This window comes from Belonocnema kinseyi, chromosome 2, assembly GCF_010883055.1.
Source record: "Belonocnema kinseyi isolate 2016_QV_RU_SX_M_011 chromosome 2, B_treatae_v1, whole genome shotgun sequence".
Classification (NCBI taxonomy): domain Eukaryota; kingdom Metazoa; phylum Arthropoda; class Insecta; order Hymenoptera; family Cynipidae; genus Belonocnema; species Belonocnema kinseyi.
Genome location: NC_046658.1, coordinates 88646147 through 88667619, shown reverse-complemented (window position 1 = coordinate 88667619; position 21473 = coordinate 88646147). Strand labels below are relative to the sequence as shown.

The window sequence follows — 21473 nt, the reverse complement described above, 5'->3', positions numbered from 1 at the left end:
GAAGTCGTTTATAATAACTTCACTCATATTTTCTTGCTATTTATATACTCAGGACAAATATAGGCTACATGATTTATATTAAAATTAATGAACCGAAACCAAATTTGTTAACCTCCTGAAATGTTCAGTTACAGCAACTGAAAATTCCTAATCTGAAACAGCATTTTCTTGTTTAAACTTGACGAGGAATTTAGAAAATTGACATTCCACACATGAGCGAAATCGATGTTTTATAAAAACCTTTTCTTTTGCGGAAGCAATCCGAATTGCTGCAATATTATGATAGGTTTTAAATTTTATTCCTCGCGATTGTCTAAAGTTTGACACGACTCGTTTATGAAATTATGTGATCAAAATCTTCATAAATTGAGAAAAATTAAATATCCATGTCATAAAGTTTGAAGCTATCTGAAATAAATGTGCAGTGCTTCATTTGACTTATGTCTTGTAAGTGAATGAAGCAATGTGCTGGTATAAACAGCTTATAAATTAGTTTTTACCTTGCACGCCGGTCATTGGTGAAAATTGTAGAAAAAATTACCTAACGTTGTTTCAACATGAAGAGATAAGATATAATTGTTTAATGAGGGGCATGGTTTATACAAACCGGTTAAAAGAGGCGCGTGTACAGTTTTATGTAATCGCATTGTTCAGTATTTAATTATCGATAGAATCCTTTTTTGAATTTACTACAATACATGCTGAATAATGGATTTATGGATATTAGGTAAGACTTTCTTACATCTTACATAAATTTCGTTATAATTTATTAACGTATTTTGATTTCAGGAATAATTTGAAAAATTGTTGAAATTTTAATGCTTTTAAGTGGAAACTTATGATCCTGCGAACGATACACGAATTTATATATTGTTAAATTTGCTAACATTAGAGAGAATAGCTTTCAATATCCCAACATTTATTATACCTAATTTTTTTAAAGAATGTTCTTCATTCTCAATTATTAATATTTTATACTCTATTTATAATCGGATGATTGAAAACCCCCTAAAAATAAAGAAATTCCCTCATAATCAAATTTTCCAGAATTCAGAATATTAACTAATTTGCAAATTTCCGAACAATTAAATTCCCGATTAAAAATTACCAAATTTTAAAATACTCAACACTATGAAAGTCCCAAATTTAAATAATTAAAGAAATTGTTTCATAATAAATTTTATTAATCACTTAAAAATACAAAAATTAAATATTTTGATCCAAGAAAATAAAATAAAAATGTTTTAAAAAATGATTGTTTTATTTTCAAATGGGAATAATTAAAAAAATACGTTCAACATTAATTAATATTTTCTTTTATTAAAATTATTTATGTTTTTTTCATTGAATTAATATTTTTTTTTAAATGTCTCTTAATTGTTTAAATTCGGAAATTTTTTATCGGGAATTTTCACATTCGGTAATAATATAAACTGTCAGAACTTCTATTATTCAAGAATTTTAAAACCCGATAATATTATAAACTGTTCGGTATTTTTCTATTCTGGAATTTTGCCGGATCGAGAATTTTCAGTTGTGCTTTTATAATTATAGTTCAACTATTTTAAAAACTTTAACGATATTTTGGAGGCAAATCCAATCAATCAAATAATTTTTAAGAATTATTGCGCACATTTGAGTATTTAAATTTTACCATCTTCTTTATATGTAATTTCTTGGTATAAAATTAGTTTTATCAAGCTTAAAACCTTTCAAAATTTTGTGTGTAATAACTTATTAAAGAATGTTTCTTAATAAGAAATCCCGGATTTTTAAAATATACTTTTTGATAAAAAATAAAACGGGAAATTTCTAGAAAATTGAAGAGACCGAATATTTTCTGTAAAAATAATTCCACACAATTTTATTTACGGAATGTACAATTTGATGTCTAGGTGAGTACAAATTCACAATTATCTTCTTAGATTTTTAAAGAATCTGAAAACTTTTATTTTAGACTTAAAATTTATATTATTTTTTATACTTATTAGTTCTATTACAAAATTTTATAACTAATTACCCTAGTACACTCAAATAAAAGACACATTATTTACAAAATTGTCTAACTTCGACAGGACATCGTTTTCGTTGTAAACTAACAAAATTTTATTTTTATTTAAAAGTTACTGCAGCTATGTCATAAAATAATATTTACAGTCGTTATAAAAAGCATACCAAATATTTTTTCTATGGTTTCAAGAAATAAAATAGTATTACCAAAGACATAATTAAAAAAAAAAAAGAACATTATTTCTGATGAAAAAGTTTTCTAATCAAAAAAATTATTTTAGCGATGTTTTTTGCAATTGAATCTTGTCTTACTATGACTGGTTGAAAATGTTATTACAATCGAAAACAGTAGAGATTTATGGAATACTTTTTATGAAAAAATACCATGATTTATGGAAATTCAACTTTTTTGATTGGCGGCACTAAACAAAGTTCATTGCAAAGTCAGATAAAAAAGAGTTTACATAAATTAAGAAATATATAATCCGAAAATTCCTACCTTATCTAATTTTCTAATTAACCTGAACATACAGTGTCATGAATTCACAGAAGACATTTCAATATTTTTCACTGTCTTATTCTTGTAGATAATAATGCTGTAAAGAATTGTTCCAAAAATCACTGTGAACTGCAATATACCAAGCTGCAGGTGCAGGCCAAAATAATTACTATAAAAGTATGATGTTGACATAGCGACAGATTGCCAAAAATTGTAATAAGAATTAGCTGCGACGTTGTCATTTGGATAAAGTGAAGTTAAACAAGCAAAAATTTGAATATTGAAGCAAGCATCTCCAAAACCAAGGGTGAATGCTGAAATCATTGCTAAGATTGGCGATGGTGAGATAAAACTCACATTCTCTGTATCCTGGAACATTAATAAATAAATTTAGATTTTTCGGATTTTTTATTTCTCTTAAAGTCATTTTAAGATAGTTAAGGGAACATCCATTAATTACGTAAGATTTTTGAAATCTTAGATCCCCTCACCCTATTTTAAGGGCAGTAGACTAAATGAGAAACTCTCCCCCTTTAAAATAGGGGGGGGATGTGGGTTTAAGAGATTTTAAGGAATTTCAAAAGATTTAATTTTCAGAAAATTTAAAGTATTCCAGCAGATCTCAAGAGATGTTAAGGTAGTCCAAAAGTTTGAGGGTATTTCGAAAGATTCCAAAGGATGACGTAAGGTTTCACAGATTTCAAATGATTTGAAACAGTTTCAAGAAATTGAAGAGAAAACCTAAAAAAATTTTAGAAAGAATCTCAATTTTTCAAGGAATTATAAAAGACTTTATGGAACTTCAAGGAGCTGAATCATATTTCAAGAAATTTTAAGAGATTTTAAGGAATTTAAAGAAATTTCGAAATATTTCAAAAGAAATCAAGATGATTTTACAGGTTTTCCCGAGATGCTGAAGTATTTTCATTAATTGTGAAGAATTGGAAGGAATGAAATGGGATTTCGAAGATTTTAAGGAATTTTAAGAGATTTGGGGGAATTTCGATGATTTTACGGGATATTAAAGAATTTTAAGAGATTTCAAAATATTCTAAAGTATACTCATACATTTTCGAGGACTTCGTAAGAGTTTAAAAGATTAATTAAATTTTCAAGGATTCCTGAATATTATAAGGATTGTAAGGGATTTCAAGGAATTTTTATAGATTTTAAAAGATTTAAAAATATTTTTAAATGTTTAAAGAAATTTCAAGAAATTCCTAAATACTCCTAGAGGTTTAAAAGGTTTCAGTAAATCGTAAAGAGATTCCAAAGATTTTAAGGAATTACCACGGATTTCAGAAGATTATAAGAAATTTTGAAGATTTCACGCGATTTCAAGGATTTTAAAAGATTGTCTGGAATCTTACATAATTTTAAGGGATTTCCAGAGAGCTCAATCATTGTAAATACAAAAATTTGCAAACATTTCAAAGAATTTGAGGGATTTTAATATACTTAAAGGAGTTTTTAAGATTTCGCATGATTTCAAAACATTGAATAGAATTTCTAGGGATTTCTAAATATTAGAATGGATTTTAAGGAATTTTAATGCATTTGAAGCGCCTTTATGTAAACAAAATATTATGATGGATTTTTAATATTTAAATAAATTTTATAGGGATTTTAAAGATTTCAAGGTATCTCATGATATTTCAAAATATGTAATAGAATTTTAAGGATTTTAACCGATTTTGGGAAATTTCCATGGATTTTTTATAATTACAGCGATTTCATGGATTTCCCATGATTTCATGGAATTTCAAATAATTTTAAGGTTTTACAGTTTTTTTTTCACAGTTTTCAAATGATTTCAAAAGATTTTCAGAGAATTTAATTGTTTTAGAAGGATTACAGTGTATCATGCATACAATATTCAAGTAATTCAAAGGATTTCAAAGAATTAAAAAACACGATTAAAAAAATTCTGAGGAATTTAAAAAATCTTCAAAAGAATCCAGGGCATTTTTAAAAATTTGTGAAGATTTAAATTTATTTTAACGAATTTTAACGGATCTGAAGTAATTTCAAAAACTTCTTAAGTATATGCCTGAATTTTAGAGGATACTGTAAGATTTTAAAAGATATAATGAAATTTTTCAGGATCTCGGAATATTTTAAAAGGTTTAGGAATTTTAAATAATTCTTATGGCTTTTAAAATATTGTAAAGTATTATCAATTATTTGAAAAGATTCGGAAAGATTCTCGCGTTTTTGGAAAATTTCAATTAATTTTAAACGCATTTCAATGATTTCAAGGGATTTCGCAGTATTTTGAAAATTTCACGGAATTTCAAAGATTTTAACCATTTTTCGAGATTTTAGAGGAACTTAAAGTATTTCACAGGATTTTAATGCATTTTGATAATTTTAAGGAATAACATAAAGGAATTTCTACAGATTCTACAGATTCTACAGAGCTCAAAAGTTTGAAAGGGATTCCAAGAAATTATGTGTGATATTAAAGGCATTCAAATGATTTTAAGAAATTTGTACAGGATTTAAAAAATTACAGGGGTTTAAACAAATGTTTTAACATAATGGACGAGATTTCAAAATATTTGCAAAGATTTGGTACAATTTTTTAAATAATTTTAACGGATTTAAAAGATTCAAAAGACAGATTCATGAGACAGTTTATGGAATTTGGACGGATTTCCAAAAGTTTAAAATAAAATTAAGGGATTTCGTGTAATTTTGATGGTTTTTAGAAGATTTTGAACTTTTTTAAGATACTGTTTCAAATTGCGCAGTTGCGTCACCTCCAGCCACGGTCCCTGTACAGTCTTGCCTGCGTCAGTGGCTGACCAATTAAAAAAAGGCACGAAGAGTAGGAAGCCCTCGTTGGTTTGAATTGACTATTTTAGCATGACGTCATGTGAATTTTGTAGCAGATCGATTTGATCACGATCAGGTAGTTTAACCTTAATTTTCAGATATTTGATTGTATTTCGTGAATTGAAAAGCCATTTAATCAATAAAAGGATGAAAGAGAATTGCGCAAATGAATTCTACACTTGGAAAATATTACTATTCAGACCATTATAACGTTCTTTTACGTTTGGAATATTTTATCAAAAAAAGGCGTATACATTCCCATCTCAAAATGTATCAACTATGATAACCTTCCTGATATTTCCACCTTTTTTTTGATTTTATTGTACTTGTTTTTAGTTAGCAAATTGTAATATTTCAAGGAAATGTTATATTTTCACGTCGAACGTCAACAAAAACACTTGAGGAACACTGACATGCATGATGCGCACACTTGCTTACAGCGAGCGCATTGATACAAGGCCGGCGCAGCCAATGAACGTCGCTTGAACAAAAAAAAACACGGCGACTCACGGTAGAGATGGGGGTACCTCCAGCCTTAAAATTCTCAAATGTTTACTTTTTACAGCCCTTAAATCCGCAAAAGTTCACTGTATTTTATGAAATTTCAACAATTTTCACAGTTTTTAAAATATCAATTTTTAAGGGATTTTCACCGCTTTTAATGAATTTTGAGGGATTAGGTTTTAGAAGGATTTTAAGCGACGAATTTTAGTGGAGTCCGTAAGATTTCAAAAGGATAAGTGGAATTTTTAAGGATTTCCACTTTCCATATTCTATACGGGATTTTAAGGGATTTTGACCTAGGCGGAAATATTATATTATCTATAATTTTTCTGCTTAGGAAGAAAATGGCTTTTAACAGATTTTTAAATATTTTAAGGAATTTCAAGAGTCGCAGAGATTCCCATGGTTTTTAAAAATCCCAATTAATATTACCGGGATTTCAAAAATTTCAAGGTATCTTGTAATATTCCGAAATATTTTACGAAATTCCCAGGATTTTACCTATCTTTTAGAGATTTTAATTGATTTCAAAGGATTATAAGGGATTTTGAATTTGTCACGGAATCCTGAAGAAAGTTAAGGGATTACCACAATATTTTTAAAGTATTTAAAGAATTTTTAGACGATTTGAAAAATCTTAAGGGTTATACAAACACTTCAAAAGATTGAAGGGAATTTTAAAATATTTGAAAAGATTTTAAAGGATATCATTTTTAGATATTTCAAGGGATATACAGTGATATGAATGGATTACAAGGGATTTTAATGATTTAAATGGATTTTCAGGATTCCATATAATTTAACTGAATCTCAAAGAACTTGAAGGAATTTCCAAAGTTTTTTCAAAGGATTTCACGGGAGTTTTAGAGAGATCAATAGTTATAGAGCAATTTCAAGTGAGGATATACGATATTCAAGAGATTTCAGGGTTTTCATGGAATTTTTACAAGATTTAAAATATTTTAAGGTTTTAAAAAGGACCTTCATACGAATAGAGAGGATTTCAGGAGATTTGGGAAGGTTTGAAGGGCTTTAACCGATTTGAATGATTTCAAAAGATTCTAAGGCATATTAATGAATTTTAGAGGAATTCGTGAGATTTCAAAAGATGTAATGGAATTCATAAGGATTTGCGAATATAATAAAAGATTTTAAGGAGAATTCGGAGATTTTTAAAAATTTCAAAGGAATTTAAGGGATTTCAAAAATATCACCGAATTTCAAAGAATTTTAAGAGATTTTGACTATTTTTTAAAAGGATTCCAAGGGATTGCTAGAAAGCTCATTCGGTTTAGAGAGATTTTAAGTGATCAAGTAAGATACTCGAGGAATTAAGAGCATTTTACCCAAATTTGTACACAATTAAATAAATTTCTATGGGTTTTACAGAATCTTAAAAAATGCAGGGGATTTCAAAATATTTGCAAAGATTTTAAGCGTTTCAACGGCTATTAGAAGATTTCAACAGATTCTAAAGCATGTCCTCGAATTGTACAAGATTTTGTATAATTTAAAAAAAATGAAGTTTCAAGGATTTTTTTAAAAGGGTTTCAAGAAACCACGTACAATATTTAAGTAATTCAAGGGATTTCAAACAATTTTAATACAATTTAAATCATTTTAAGTCAATTTCAACGGAATTCAACCTCTTTCAAAAATTTCCTGGGATTCCAGGAGATTTCATTAAAAGCATGCAACAGATTGTAAGAAATCCTAGCCTCTATATTTATTGGACGCATACAATTATGTAAAACATTAAATTAAATAAAAAATAAAAAAATAATAATATTACGTGTATATTAGGATACCCCAAAAAATTTCATATTTTGAATTATGCAAATGCTACCTCCTGAATTTCTTCCTTTTAATAAAACATCACAGCCATCAAATTGTTTTCATTAAAAAAACTTATTTAGACGTTCAGATATCCAATTTTATATCTGAAAATTAATTTCCATAGATTTCTATTTTTTTTAATAAAGGCTTAAAGATACTTTTAGCCCAAAAAGTATTCTTATAGTATTTTATAATGTATTTTAACTTATCACTAACCTGGAAAAAGATGCAAGAGAGTTACTTAAGATTGATTTCAATACAATAAATTATGCATTTTTATTAATATTAATTATCGATTTCATGAAATTTTTAATTTCTGAAAATAACACTTGATATAAAATCAGATTTTTTTAATGAAATTACCAGATTTTCGTATTCCAAGTCTGATAATATCTTCATACATTTTTTGTTCTTTTATGAAATTTAGATCGTATTTCTTAATGGATAACAAATCATTTTTAGCCGTAAAAAATATTTTCATTCTTATTTTTGCATTAAAAAAGATTGAAACCTAAAAAAATTAATTTTCAAACCTAAAACGATGTAGCGAAACTTCTAGACCATTTTTTGAATAAAAGAAAATTTAGGGTAGTACGTTTTTACCAACAAAAAGAAATTTAGAAAGTATAAACATAATAGTATGAACAATTAAACAGGCTTCAATTAGCATATTTAAAAAAATAATTAGAAACAGGAAATTTACGAAATAAATTGTTTTAAAAGCCCTCCCCTCTTCCCCATTTATGGATTCGTAAGGATTTTCAGATCCACTTTCTCCAAAAAACCTTAGGTAAGTAATAGACGATCCCATAAGACGTGATAGAAAATTAAAAATGCAAATGATCAATACCTTGAATGGAGAGTCATCCGGTAAGTTCACCAATATCAGTATGAAAGAAAATATATGGGTTAATACTCCCATGGTAATAATCCAGTTTAATCCAAAAATTTTCTTTACCCTCGACGCCATACATTTAAAAAAAATTGAACCCAGTATTTCTCCAAATCCTATGCAGATTCCCATAACACTGATCAGTTTTTCCGGGGAACTGCTGATTTTTTTTGTGAAGCCCACACATGCAGTAAATATTCCCGAGTTGAAGGAAAATATTAAACCACTGTAGACGAAGATTGGAAGTAATAAATTGATATCCGTTGTGATAATCAAAGTAATCAAACTCTTTAAGCCTTCCATCATCAAATTTAGTGTACTAACAGTCTTTCTCAAAATTTCTCGATTCTCAGGAATCATCTCCTTCGTCACTGTTGCAATTGGTTCAATGGAGATTTTTTCTATTTGCGGTGGCTTTCTCAATAATATCGCAAATACGACACTAATTACAGAAAAAATAACGAGTATGGTAAATATTAATTCTCTGGTGGATTTGTCGTATGTTGTTCCAGTGAATGAGAAGTAAACTATAAGATTGCCCACTATATTGGAGAGTTGATTGATGCCATAAAATATTCCAAATTTTTGTGATACTGTGGTGGAATTGCTATTTTCTACAATGTATTGTGTAGCGCCAATCCAAGCTAAGCCATAACCTAATCCTTGAATTGCTGACGCTGAGTACATTAAAATAACTTCTGGCCAGAGGAATGAACACATATAAAAAGCATTGGATAGAGAACCGATTAAAATAGCTAATCGACTTTTGACAACCAGGGCAAATGATGGTGTTAATAAATAACTGAGTGAAAGGCCAGCGTTGCCAATAGATAAGCTAATGTATCCATCTCCAGTGAAACTTGGATCTTCCTTCGCAATTCGGTCGAAAATTGTTTTCTGAAAATAACAAAGTTTTTATAAATAGAATACTAAAAAGTAACATCAGAGAAAGAGTATTCATTATTCGAATTATTAGTATACTTTTTAATTCATATAATTTGCATACTCTGTCAGCGTACTGATGAAAGAACTGGTTATAACTTTCTTCCGCTGAGTAACTTTCTTCCCGCTTGAATTTAAGCGAAGTTCAGGGGCCCCCACTCTAGGTGCCAGAAAGTTATAACCAGTTCTTTGATACGGGCCCTCTATTTATTAATTTGCCGACGTAGATAAACTGGTGAATATTACAATTTTGAAAAAAGACTATATTCTTATTAAATTTCATTCCCTCAAACTCCTTTTATAATCCAAAATTCTCTTTTCTATTCTCGTAGACTCCTTTGACAAACCAAATCACCTTTTCCATCCCATCAGACTCTTTTTACAATCAATAATCCCTTTTCCCATCCCTTTATACTTGCTTTTACAATCCAAAATCCCCTATCCAACACTCCTAATCTTTCCACTCATTTTTGCCTCTCCCACTCCCTCCTTCTCATTAGACTCTTTCCTCTCTTTTATGATCATACCTCCTCCCTCATACATCCCTTAATCCTTCTGCATATCATGCTTTTCACAAAATCCATTTCCCTTTTCCCCAAAGCCATTCTCCTACTTTCCTTTTATAACATATTTTAATCTAGAATTTCAATTGAATCCAATTACATATGACAATGATATCCCTTTCTCATCCCTTCCTTCCTCACGGGCAGTATCAATTTCATCGCGGTGTACCTGCTCATCTTACCCTCTCCACTCGACTTCTCCTCACGTCCCTGACTGAGCGAGATTGCTGTGCCGGGTTTTGCCAGCAGGGGGCCCTTTGTCCTAATGAGGTATAAAATGCCATACATTAAAATGTTATAGTTTTGTAATCAGCAAATTAAAAATATTAAATTAGGAATCTATGTTTTTTTGCTATTCCAAAGATATGTAACTTGCAATTAAAGTATTGAAATTAGACTAAGTTATGGCAGATATTAGTCTGTTTTGACCCTGACTAGATAGCATTATGGAATTTTCCGTAGGATAATTGAAAATGCATCAGTTTATTTGATAGAAAATTCGCCTTTTTAAAGTTGAATAGAGCAAACGGATTTTTACCCAACTGTCTAGAAGAATATTATACTTGAAACCAAGTACTTGAATTTTTAAACCAGAAAGAAGAATCCTTAACAAAACAGTGCACAATATAAGTTATTCAGTATACATATACACATATAGACGTACGCAATAATTTTATAATGTTAAAAATGATGGTCGATTCTTGAGCAATCGAACAGTACTAGGGGTTGAAAAAAAATGATTTTGAAAAATAAGGGCCACACTAGTGTATTAAACACAAGGGCAATTGATTAAAAGGAAATTAAACTTCACTTTCTAGGGAATAGAATTGAAATGAATATTCTTATTATAGTAGATTATAATATGGAAAATATAAGAGCATTACTTCCACCGGATGAGCATTAAATTTTCAACAGGCGAATTTTCTACCAAATAAACTGATGCATTTTCAACTATTTTACGGAAAATTCCATAATGCTATCCAGTCAGGGTCAAAACAAACTAATATCTGCCATAACTTAGTCTAAGTTCAATATTTGAATTGCAAGTTACATATCGTTGGAATCGCAAATAAACATAGATTCTGAACATAATATTTTCAATTTCCTGATTTCAAAACTATAACATTTTTATGTCCCCTCAGTCAGGGACGTAAGGAGAAGTCGAGTGGAGAGGGTAAGACGACCAGGTACACCGCGATTAAATGGAAATCGCCCTTCCTCACCTACTATCGCACTCCTTCTCATTATATAATGTCCTCTCTCTTCTGATCATACCATGAACCTTCGTCACAGATCAAGACACACTTCCCCACAGACTACCTTTCCCTAAATCTATTTCCCTTTCCCATCCCCTTACATTGATCGCTCCCCTACTACTATTCTGTAACATTTAAAGCTATTATTTCAACTGAAACCAAATACATCAGATACTAACAACGTCTTCACCTCACTACTTCTCTTTACCCCACTTCAGCTCCTCGCCAAATCAACCCTTTCTCATTTCTTTTCTCCTTCTCTCTTTTAATCCCCCTCTGTCTCTACAATCCTATCATAAAAATGATCTATTCTCCATTCCCTTTCACGCACCCTGCTTTTCATCCAAACCATTTCCTTTCTCTGTACACTTATCCTTCTCCCCGACCATTCTCCTTCACGAACCTTAAAATTTGTCCACTGTTTTCACCATACACTCTTTTCCACCAAACCGAATTCCCCTCGATCTGTCATTGCCCTCGCTCCTCTTTTTTCAAATTTCCCCTTCCCACACATGTCTCCCCACTTACTCGTCACCTTATCCCTTCCTCTTATTTAATGACAGCCCACAGTCGGCTGGAAAATCACCAAGATTGGCCAAAAGCCAACTTCAAAGTTATTAACGGAAGACTTAATTTTTCATAACATAGATTTATAGATGAGTTAAAGAAATTTCAACGAATTTCATGTTGTTTAAGTTATTCCTCTTAATTTTTGAGCGTTTTGAATTGAAGAATTGCTTTTTTTATTATAGCTATTTTTTGAAGAACAGTTCTTAAATACTAGTTCGTAATGTAATTAATCTAAATATTATTATTAATGTTGCTTATTAGAGTGGTGATAAATTAATACAAAATAGAAAAGAAATCCAAGCATTAGCTCGGTTTTAAATACTCGAATTATAAAATTCCCTAATCAGAAAATACCCAAATACACCAGAGCCGCGTTTCAGTAACCCCTGGTTTACAGACTCGTAGAATTACGTATTGGAAAAGCGCAGTGCGCGGACATGCAGAGATTGCGCAATAGCCCCCGACATTGTTACTAAACCGCGATTTTGGTGTAATAATATTTCCAAAGATTTTATAATATTACCGAATTTTAAAATTCCGGATTAATAAAATTACCGAATTATAAAATATGCAAACAGGAAAATTCCCGAATTTAAATAATTAGAAAATTGTTTTTTAATAAATATTATTCATTTATTAAAATTACAACAATGAAACATTTTTATCACAGAATTTTTCTGTAATGTTTAAGGTCTTTTAAAATGACTTTTTGAACGTAAAATAACAATAATTCTATAAAAATGTTTTAAAACAAAATTTATGTAAAAACAGGTTTATTCATTTTTTTTTTTTAATTAACAATTCAATTTTTGATAACGGTTTATGTAATTGTTTTTAAACACTGTGCACATTTTAAACCAAAAGCTTTCATCCACAAATGCATTTTTATCAATTATTGTTATTTTGAAATGTAACAAAAGTTTTAAAAATCTTTAAACATTACTTAAAAAATCTTCATTTATAAAAATATTTTATTACTTTCTTTTAATTAAATAAATAATGTTGATTTAATTCGTGTAAGCAAGCAATTTAGACTTTTAGAATTAAATAATAATTTTGTTAGCAAAAAAATTATTGCTATATACAAATTTGATAAAATATATATATCTATCGAACTTTCCTGATATTAAATATTTTATCTTTATGAAAATACGTTTCAAATACTTTCCAATGACTTTTGAAATGAAAAATGTTGCTATGTATAAATATTTATAATAATTGTTAACAAATTATATTGAAACTTGCATTTTGCTCGTATGTTCATACAGAAAAATACTGTTTGTTACTAAAACCTGCTGCGAATGACTTTTCTTTGCTATTTAGCTCAAAAGTTTTATTTTAATTTAACAATATCAATTTTTATTAACAAATAGCATAAAAATTACGTTATATTCGTATGTTCTTAAAGCAAAATTTCTTTTTCTTTCACAAATACATCTTACAAAAGACTTTATGATTTTACCTTGCGGGAATTATTTACATATTTCAAATCAAAAACTCTAATTGTTAGTAACAATTTAAATAAATAATTTCTTTATATTTTTACGTTTACACAGTAAAAATTATTTTTATTTGGAAAAACTTCTTATGAATATGTTTATACTATTTTCTGGATGGAAAGGTTTATTCGAATTTAATTTAATAAATTAAAATATATTATTAAAAAATTATACATATAGAAAATTATTTAATCTTCTTATTTTTGGAAAGAAAAAACTTTTTTAAACGACCTAGCTAACATAGTGCCAATACGTAACAAATGTTTTGTAACAACATAAAGTTATTCTTAGGATGTTTTCGTAAACAATAACTTTTTGTTAAAGAATATTTAATTCTTTATATAGTTTGTTAATAAAAGCTAAAATTCTGTAATCAGAATAAACCTTTTCAGGTGTAAAACATGATAAAGCAATTTGCAGCAGGCTTTAGTAAAAAAAATAGTTGTCTTAATGAACATTATAATATAATTTAATTGTTAATTTCATTTGTTCATAAAAATTATAAATATTTGAGTATATTAATATTTTTATTTCGAAAATAATACATTGTAGGAAATCATAGATATCTTGGAACATTTATTAAAAACACATTTTTCACTCAATGAAACGGAGAATTTGGCTTAAAGTAATCGATGCGAAATTGCATGTAAAGTATTTTTTATTAAACTTTAAATCGCTCAAAAATTGCGACCTGTGACTTAATTTTTACGCTAAAATCGATTTCTGGACCACTGTGCCCCGTTTCCTTTGACTAGGATTTTTTGGCACTCTTTTCTAAATTCTAAAGATCTCAATAATAAATAATATATATTTTCAACAAACAAAAAAATGTTTTAATTTTTTAGATTCTTGGGTGTCAGGAAGAGAGCATCGTGGTTTCGTTGCTGTTCCTGCCTGCTCGTATATTTTTCTTTTTCTTTCTGCCTTGCTAAGGGTGCTGTATGAATGCCGAAACGGTGGTGATTATTTATTACAAATGTTTTTTATTGTAATTTGAATTTTTTATTTTGGGGGGGGGGATTGATCTTTTTTCAAATTTCTATAGGAACATTTTGTAGTGGTTGTCCAAATTTGGCCGTTGAATTCTTAGTTTTATTTTTGGGAACTTTGCTCAGTAAAAGCTCAAAAAAAATTGTAGTACAAAAATTAAAAGGTGAGGCAGCTCTTTTTGAGTCAAAATCGGTCATTTTTTCTCGGAGGGGGTTGCTTTTCTTTCGATAATCCTTTCATGAGCTCAAAAGTAATTTCGCGTTTCAAAAAAAAAAAAGATTAAATGCGTTAAAGGTAGACATTTTTTCTATCTCCTTTAAACTTTTAGTTTTGGCGCCCTTATGCGCCTCGGGATGATTCAAATGTTTTTACAAAATTTTAGCCTAATACCGCAAATGATTTAGATTTTAGAAGGGGCAAACGACACAGAACAACGAAACCCTAAAAAAATTTTTTTTTTCAATTTTATTCTATTAAGCGGTCTCGAATTTTATCAATTGACCGCGCTAAATTTAAAAATGTACATTTTTAAATGAAATTAAATTATTTAATTTAAATGCGCATTTAAATATTTAACAGCCTCACGCTGAAATTCTTTCTAATCAGCATCATTAAAAAGGCAAAGTGGAACATTAATATTGAAACGATCTTGTTTTGTTCAATACACCTTTGACTTCATAATTTCACATTTCATTGTTTTTATCGTCAAATTGAGGTTTTATTTCAGAGCCCACATAAAATTAGCTTCTACGTATATAGTGAAAGTTAAGGACAAAAACAATGACATGTGAAAAATATGTTTACTTCCAGCATATTTCTGTATATTGAAACAACAAAATTTGACATTCTGAATATTTAATGATTTTGTTTTCAGAAATAAAAAAATGAAATATGTATAATGATTTTTTACGAAACTCTGCATTACTGTATACATTTTTTTTTTTGAAAACTGGTTAAGCTATATAAATTATTTTAAAATTCAGAAAATAATTAATTATCTTAATTTTAGTAGCAAGCATATATCGTTCCTGTAAACCAAATATTAATTTTTTACTGGAACAGCAACGCGCTTGAACTCTGAAGAAAATTCAAGGGTTATTTTTTTACTCAAAGAAACCATTTTTGGGATGCTATTTTACAACAATGGATATTCTTCTTCTTGAATTCACTTTCAAATTCCAATGTTTTTAAAATCGTATTAGCCTTCAAATTTCAAACATTATAAATATATTTTCCTACTTAGTCTGTATTTAATTTTCAAAATAAAAAATAATTAAACTCTAAGTTAAACTAATAATGCTTAAAAGCATCAAGATTGATGATCCATCAAAGCATCATGTTGTATGCTTTAAAGGGCAAACGGGTCAGTACCCGGGCAGATAAAAAAATTGCTAAAATTCATATAGAATTATGAATAAAGAATAAAATTTACCTGTATGTTGGATGTTGCTTGATACACAGAGTTTAAAAACATAAAACATAAACTCAAAATGATCACATTCAACAATTTCATATCGATCGCAGCAATCGCTAGAAAGAATTTCGAAACGCACGTGAAAATTGAAAAGTGAGACATGTTTATTCAATTGACATAAATCAATATCGATTTCTACTTTAAGTAGATCAAATCCATTGTTTCAACTTTGAAGCTTCTACTGAAACGATGTGAATTTTAGCACCCGACTATTGTTGAATTACTAGTAACTGAATGTTCAAGTTGCAGTACTTATCGTTGGAATTATTCGAGGCTTTATCAGTTACGCCTACAACACGTGAGTGTGGAGAATTTACTCTCGAATTTACTGCTATAAAATGTTCGGCAATAAATTAAGTTTCTCGCTAGCTCACTAGTAAGTTAGTTCAAATGTAGATTACTTTCTAAAAAGTGGGCACGCGGCTGATCTTATTCGCTCGGTGCGTCACTCACACAACTGAAGAAACTTAGAATGCATTCCGTGTAGTCATTTAGTCATATTTAAATAATATCACCAAAAATCTCAAAACGCTCCACTTGGTGGCGCTGATGGATTGCATGTTCATTAGTTACACTCAAACGTAGAATGTAAAAGTAGGTGTTATGCACGAAGCGAATAGAAGAAAACATTTGGCAGAAGTGCAATAAATTAACTTCAGTGCTTAACGGAAAGTGCATTATTAAGCCATTAAGACAAGAACTTTTTATCAAATCTATTAAAATCCAGAGAGATGAGAAACTGATAATATCCTGATAATGATATTGATCTTCGCCAAGTAATCTTAAAAATCAGGTTATGACAATACAAAGTGATAGAAAAATTCAATTTTTCAGCACAGTGAGTTGAGGTGAAACAATTTTTAATTCGTCAATTAATTATTTTGAATAATTGTTAAACTTTACCTTTTTTGTAAAGTAGATTAAAAGGAAAATTAAATATTTTAATAAGCCAATTTGTAAAGTCACGTCAAAAACTTTCGTTTAAAAAAGTTACAACTTATACTTACTATAGGGACCGTACTTAGATTACATAACAGCTAAATGGGGGAGGGGGGGGGGTCGCGACATTTTGTTAGGATTTGTTACAGAAGGGGGAGGAATCCTTCACTCATGTACGTAATTTTTGCAAATTGACAAATACTTTCTACCTGAAGATTATCTTTTTCGTTATCAGTTTTATTATTTCGTTGAAAATTTAGCAACTTTTTTAAATAGACATCCTTTCTGGTTGCAAATTCAACTATTTTGTAAAAATTCGTCTTTTTGGGTTAAAAAATCAACTCATTTCGTAGAACATTAACCTTTTTGTTTAAAATTGATATTGTGTTGCTGATAAGTCAACTGAAATCTATTTTGAATGAAAAATATTTTTTCTAACAAATTTTATTTTTGATTTGAGAGTTTATCTTTTTTAGTAGATATACTGCATCTTCCTTTTGTGTTGAAAAGTCAATTCTAATATTTTTAGATGAAATTTTGAACCTTTTTTTGAAATTTTGTCTTTTTGACTTAAAAGATCACCTGTTTTAGTAGAATTTCCATTTTTCTTGGATCAAAATGCACCTGCTTGGTTAAAAAATTAGCAAAGTTGTTAAAAACTAATACTTTTTTGTTAAAAATTCGACTGTTTAATATAAAATTAACTTATTGTTTACAATTCTTCTTTTAGGATTCGAAAGTGAACTGAAATATTCTTTGGATGAAAATTTAACGATTTTTTAAAGTTTTTTTTCCAAAATTCACATGTTTCAAAAGACATTTGATCTTTCTTAAATAAGATCCAACTCTTCGTTTGAAAATTTAACTCTTTTTGGAAAGCTTGTCTCTTCGATTTTAAGATTCACTTGCTTTAGAAGAAATTACATCTTTCTTGGATGAAAATGCAACTGTTTGGTTGAATATTCAAAAATTTTGTTGAAAAGTCATACTTTTTGGTCTTTCATGTTTAAAAGTGCAACTATTTGATAGAGGATTAAACTATTTTGTTAAAAATGTATCCTTTTTAGTTGAAAAAATTCGTCTTTTTAGATCAAAAATTCAATTTCGTTCGTAGAAACTTATTTCTGGTTTAAAAATTCATATATGGATAGTAGAAAGTCAGGTGAAGTCTTTTTTAATAGAAAACTCAACTTTTTTCTCAAAATGTATCTTTTCGCTTTAAAAATTAATCTGCTTTAGCAGAAGTATAACTTTTTAATGAAAATTCCACTTTTTGGTTAAAAATTAATCTTCTTTGCCTGATTCTGCAAATATTTTGCTTAAAATAATTGGTTGAATCAGTTTGTTGAAAAATCATTTTTTTGTTGAATATTTATATTTTTAGTTGAAAATTCATCTCCTTAATTGAAATTTTAACTGTTTAGTGGAAAAGCCTATTTTAAGATTGATTTGTTTCAGTTTTAGATTTCCTTTTTTGAGTAAAAAAATAATTTTTGATTGAAGTCATATTTTGTGTTTGAAAATTCAATTTTTATAGAGAAAATTCGTCTTTCGGCTTGAAGGTACAAGAGTTTTGATATAATTTTATCTTTTTCTTGAGAGAAAAATCTTTATTTGTTGGAAATTCGTCTTTTCGGACTTAAAGTTATTATATTTTTCGTAACAAATTTCATCTTTATGATTGAAATATAAAATATGGTACTTTTTTGGGAAGTTAATAAGGTCGTGGTTCTCAACCGATTTTTTCTTTCTTTCTTCAGAAATGCTCAGCATTAAATTCTTAAGAGAATTATTATGATTAACGATAGTTAAATTTTTAACACAGATCAAAAATATATAAATAATGGACTAAATTGGCTACTTGAGTTTTGTAAAATTTTATCTTAATAAATAATACAGAAACAAACTCTCTTTTAAAAAATGTTTGTAACAGGGACACAAATTATTTTGTAAACAATTTCGCAGATTAATCATTGCCAGAAATATAATTCCAATAATAATTGGAGACATAATTTCTTATTTTCTCCAAAAAAACTTCCATTTCGGCCTTTTTTTTTAATCAATTGTCGTTAACAATCTACATTATTTATGTTTTATAGAGCTCGAAATATAAAAATGACTATGAAGACAATTCTAAATCTCCTTTGGTCCGAAAAATCAATTTCGTTAAAAGAAACACTCATTCATTGAGAATTTGTTTATTAAAATGTTTATAAAAACAGTGAATGTTAAACAAGGCTAATTTTTCGTTATAAATTGCGACTATTATAAAAATTCTTAGCAACTAGCGTAAAAAACACACCAGCAAGAATTTGTTTATGAAAATTGTTTATACTGATTATGTTAGGTATTATTAGAGTTATTACTGTCCAATATGTGCTGATGCAATAATTCCAGCTAATAGTAAGTTTTTTCTGAATTTTTTTCTTGAGATAAAAATGCACAAAACAGAGATATTGAATTTTGTCAATTTATTTTTTTGTATATTGTTGCTCTGCAACAAGACCTAAAAATTGCAAACAACAATTCATAGAAAAATGTTGAAAAGGTTAAAACTTTCTATTACTTCAAAAAAAAATTTTATTCCGCATGTCGAAAATGGCGAAATCGGCATTTGTTTATTAAAAAATGATATAAATGTGCAACAATAACAAATAGCAAGATTTTGAGAATCTTCATGTTAATTTTGCATTCCTTTTTCACCATACCCTAAAATTCTTATTAATTCTTCATAAATAATTTTATACAAAAGAATAATTGGTTAACCGAACAATGCATAAATGTTCAATCGTACAGAATAAATAAACAAATATATTTTTCTCAAACAAATTTATAACACGACTTGATACTAATGAGAAGATTATTTACAAATACTAGTTTTAATCTTTCTTTAAACATCAAAAATCGTAGACTCAATTGGGAAATTTCTACTCAATATCAATCAGTTTTATTTCTTTTTAAAATTAATATACGTGCCCCAGTTAAACAAATTATCATTTTAATATTTAGTTAATTCTTATTTCATTTTTACTTGCGTTATCAGTAACTGAATATTTTCTCCGCTGTATGAATGGTTGCCAATACATAGGCGCAAAGTTTATCACAAACAGAATATTTGAAGTTTATTATCACACCACTTATAATCTTATATTTTTAATTTCTCTATTTATTACTGTTTAGCACATTATTACTCAAAAGTAACGCCTTTTTCATATGTTTTGTCAATAAAAACTTTACATTTTATTTCACATATGATTTATTTTAGAAGAGTTAATTATTCAAACAATCTTTCAAATTTTCAGCGATATTTAAAACTGAGAAAAAAATGACAAAAGATTCTTTTTTTTTCAAATCAAGTGATCCCTATCCAATGCGTATTGTTTAGTAAAAATATTCTAAAGTTTGATTCAATCGATAAAATGCAGAGTTCCTACAGGCAAGGGAATTAAAAAAAGTCAGGCTTTGTCAGGGAAAATCTGAAACACGAAGGGAATTTTCGATAAAAAGAAGTTTAAGTTAATTTTATTTTTTTGTTAAGAAGTAATTCTTCTTAGATGAAGATTTAACTGTTTTCTTGAAAACTAATCTGTTTTTCTTAAGGATTCAGTTAACTACTTTTTTTAAATTCATTTTTTTATTGATGATACATCATTTTAGTTAATAGATCCTCTTTTCTTCTAGGTTTAACAATTTTATTAAATTATTTTCTTTGGTTTAAAATTAATTTTTTTAACTAAAAATAAACTATTGCTTGTTCGGTTGAAAATTTATTTTATGTGGCTGGAAATTAATTTTTCGGCTGAAAATTTAACTGGTTTATTTTAAATTCAACTATTTTGTTGGAAATTCATCTTTTTTGGTGGAAATGTAATTCCATTAATATGAACACTTTTTTTTGTTAAAATTATTTTATTTGGTTAAAAAACTGTCAACTATTTTGTTGACAAACCGTTCTGTTTTTTTTGTAGAGATTTTTTTTTTAGAAAACCATTCAGGTATTTCTTTTCTTCAAAATTGGACTTTTTTTGCTAGAAAATTAATTTTTTATATTAAAAAAATCAACTTTTCGATAAAAATTCATTTTTATGATTTAAGGCCAATCCTTTTAGTTAAAAATTCATTTCTTCAACTGTAAATTTAATTATTCCAATCTTTGTGCAAAATTTATTTTTCTGACTGAAAATGTAACTGTTCCACTTTTAAATAAACATTCATCTTGTAGGTTAAAAACGCATGTATTTTGATAGAAATACTTTTTTTGTAATATTCATAAGTTTAGTTTAAAAAATTTATTACTTTGGTTGAAAATTTCACTGTTTTATTAACAAAAAAATTATTTGATTTAAAAATTATTGTTTTAAACTGAAAATGTAACTATTCCGTTTTTGCTTGGAAATGTATCTTTTTCAGTTGAAAACTCATTAGGTTTATAGAAAAATCTTATTTTTTGTTTTTACACCTTCCGTTGAGATTTATTTTCTTTTATTGAAGATTCATAATTTTATTTGAATATTTAAATATTTTGTTGAAAATTCCTTATTCCTTGGTTTAAAATAAATTATACTTAAACGATTAGTTAAAGAAAGTAAAGATACAATTAGAGCAGAAGAAGAGATAAAAATACAAAACGACTTTGAAGGAAGCAGGAAACTACTTTATAA

At 28.0% G+C, this 21473-nt stretch overlaps 1 protein-coding gene across 1 annotated transcript; it reads right to left on the bottom strand.

The window, feature by feature from the left end:
- Positions 1–2271: 2271 nt before the first annotated feature.
- LOC117167237 (UNC93-like protein MFSD11) lies at positions 2272–16307 on the bottom strand. Its single transcript, XM_033352020.1, has 3 exons — positions 15832–16307; positions 8538–9476; positions 2272–2878 (listed from the first exon to the last, which is right to left on the bottom strand). The coding sequence occupies exons 1-3, from the start codon at positions 15973–15975 to the stop codon at positions 2546–2548; spliced, it is 1416 nt and encodes a 471-aa protein (XP_033207911.1). The 5' UTR covers positions 15976–16307; the 3' UTR covers positions 2272–2545.
- Positions 16308–21473: the final 5166 nt, after the last annotated feature.

Excerpts from the sequence above, each read along its gene's own strand:
- LOC117167237 (XM_033352020.1), bottom strand. The coding sequence starts at position 15,975 with ATGTCTCACTTTTCAATTTTCACGTGCGTTTCGAAATTCTTTCTAGCG. Across the intron at positions 9,477-15,831 it reads AAGCAACATCCAACATACAG|AAAACAATTTTCGACCGAAT; the intron begins GTAAATTTTATT and ends TGTTATTTTCAG. Across the intron at positions 2,879-8,537 it reads CGGATGACTCTCCATTCAAG|GATACAGAGAATGTGAGTTT; the intron begins GTATTGATCATT and ends TTAATGTTCCAG.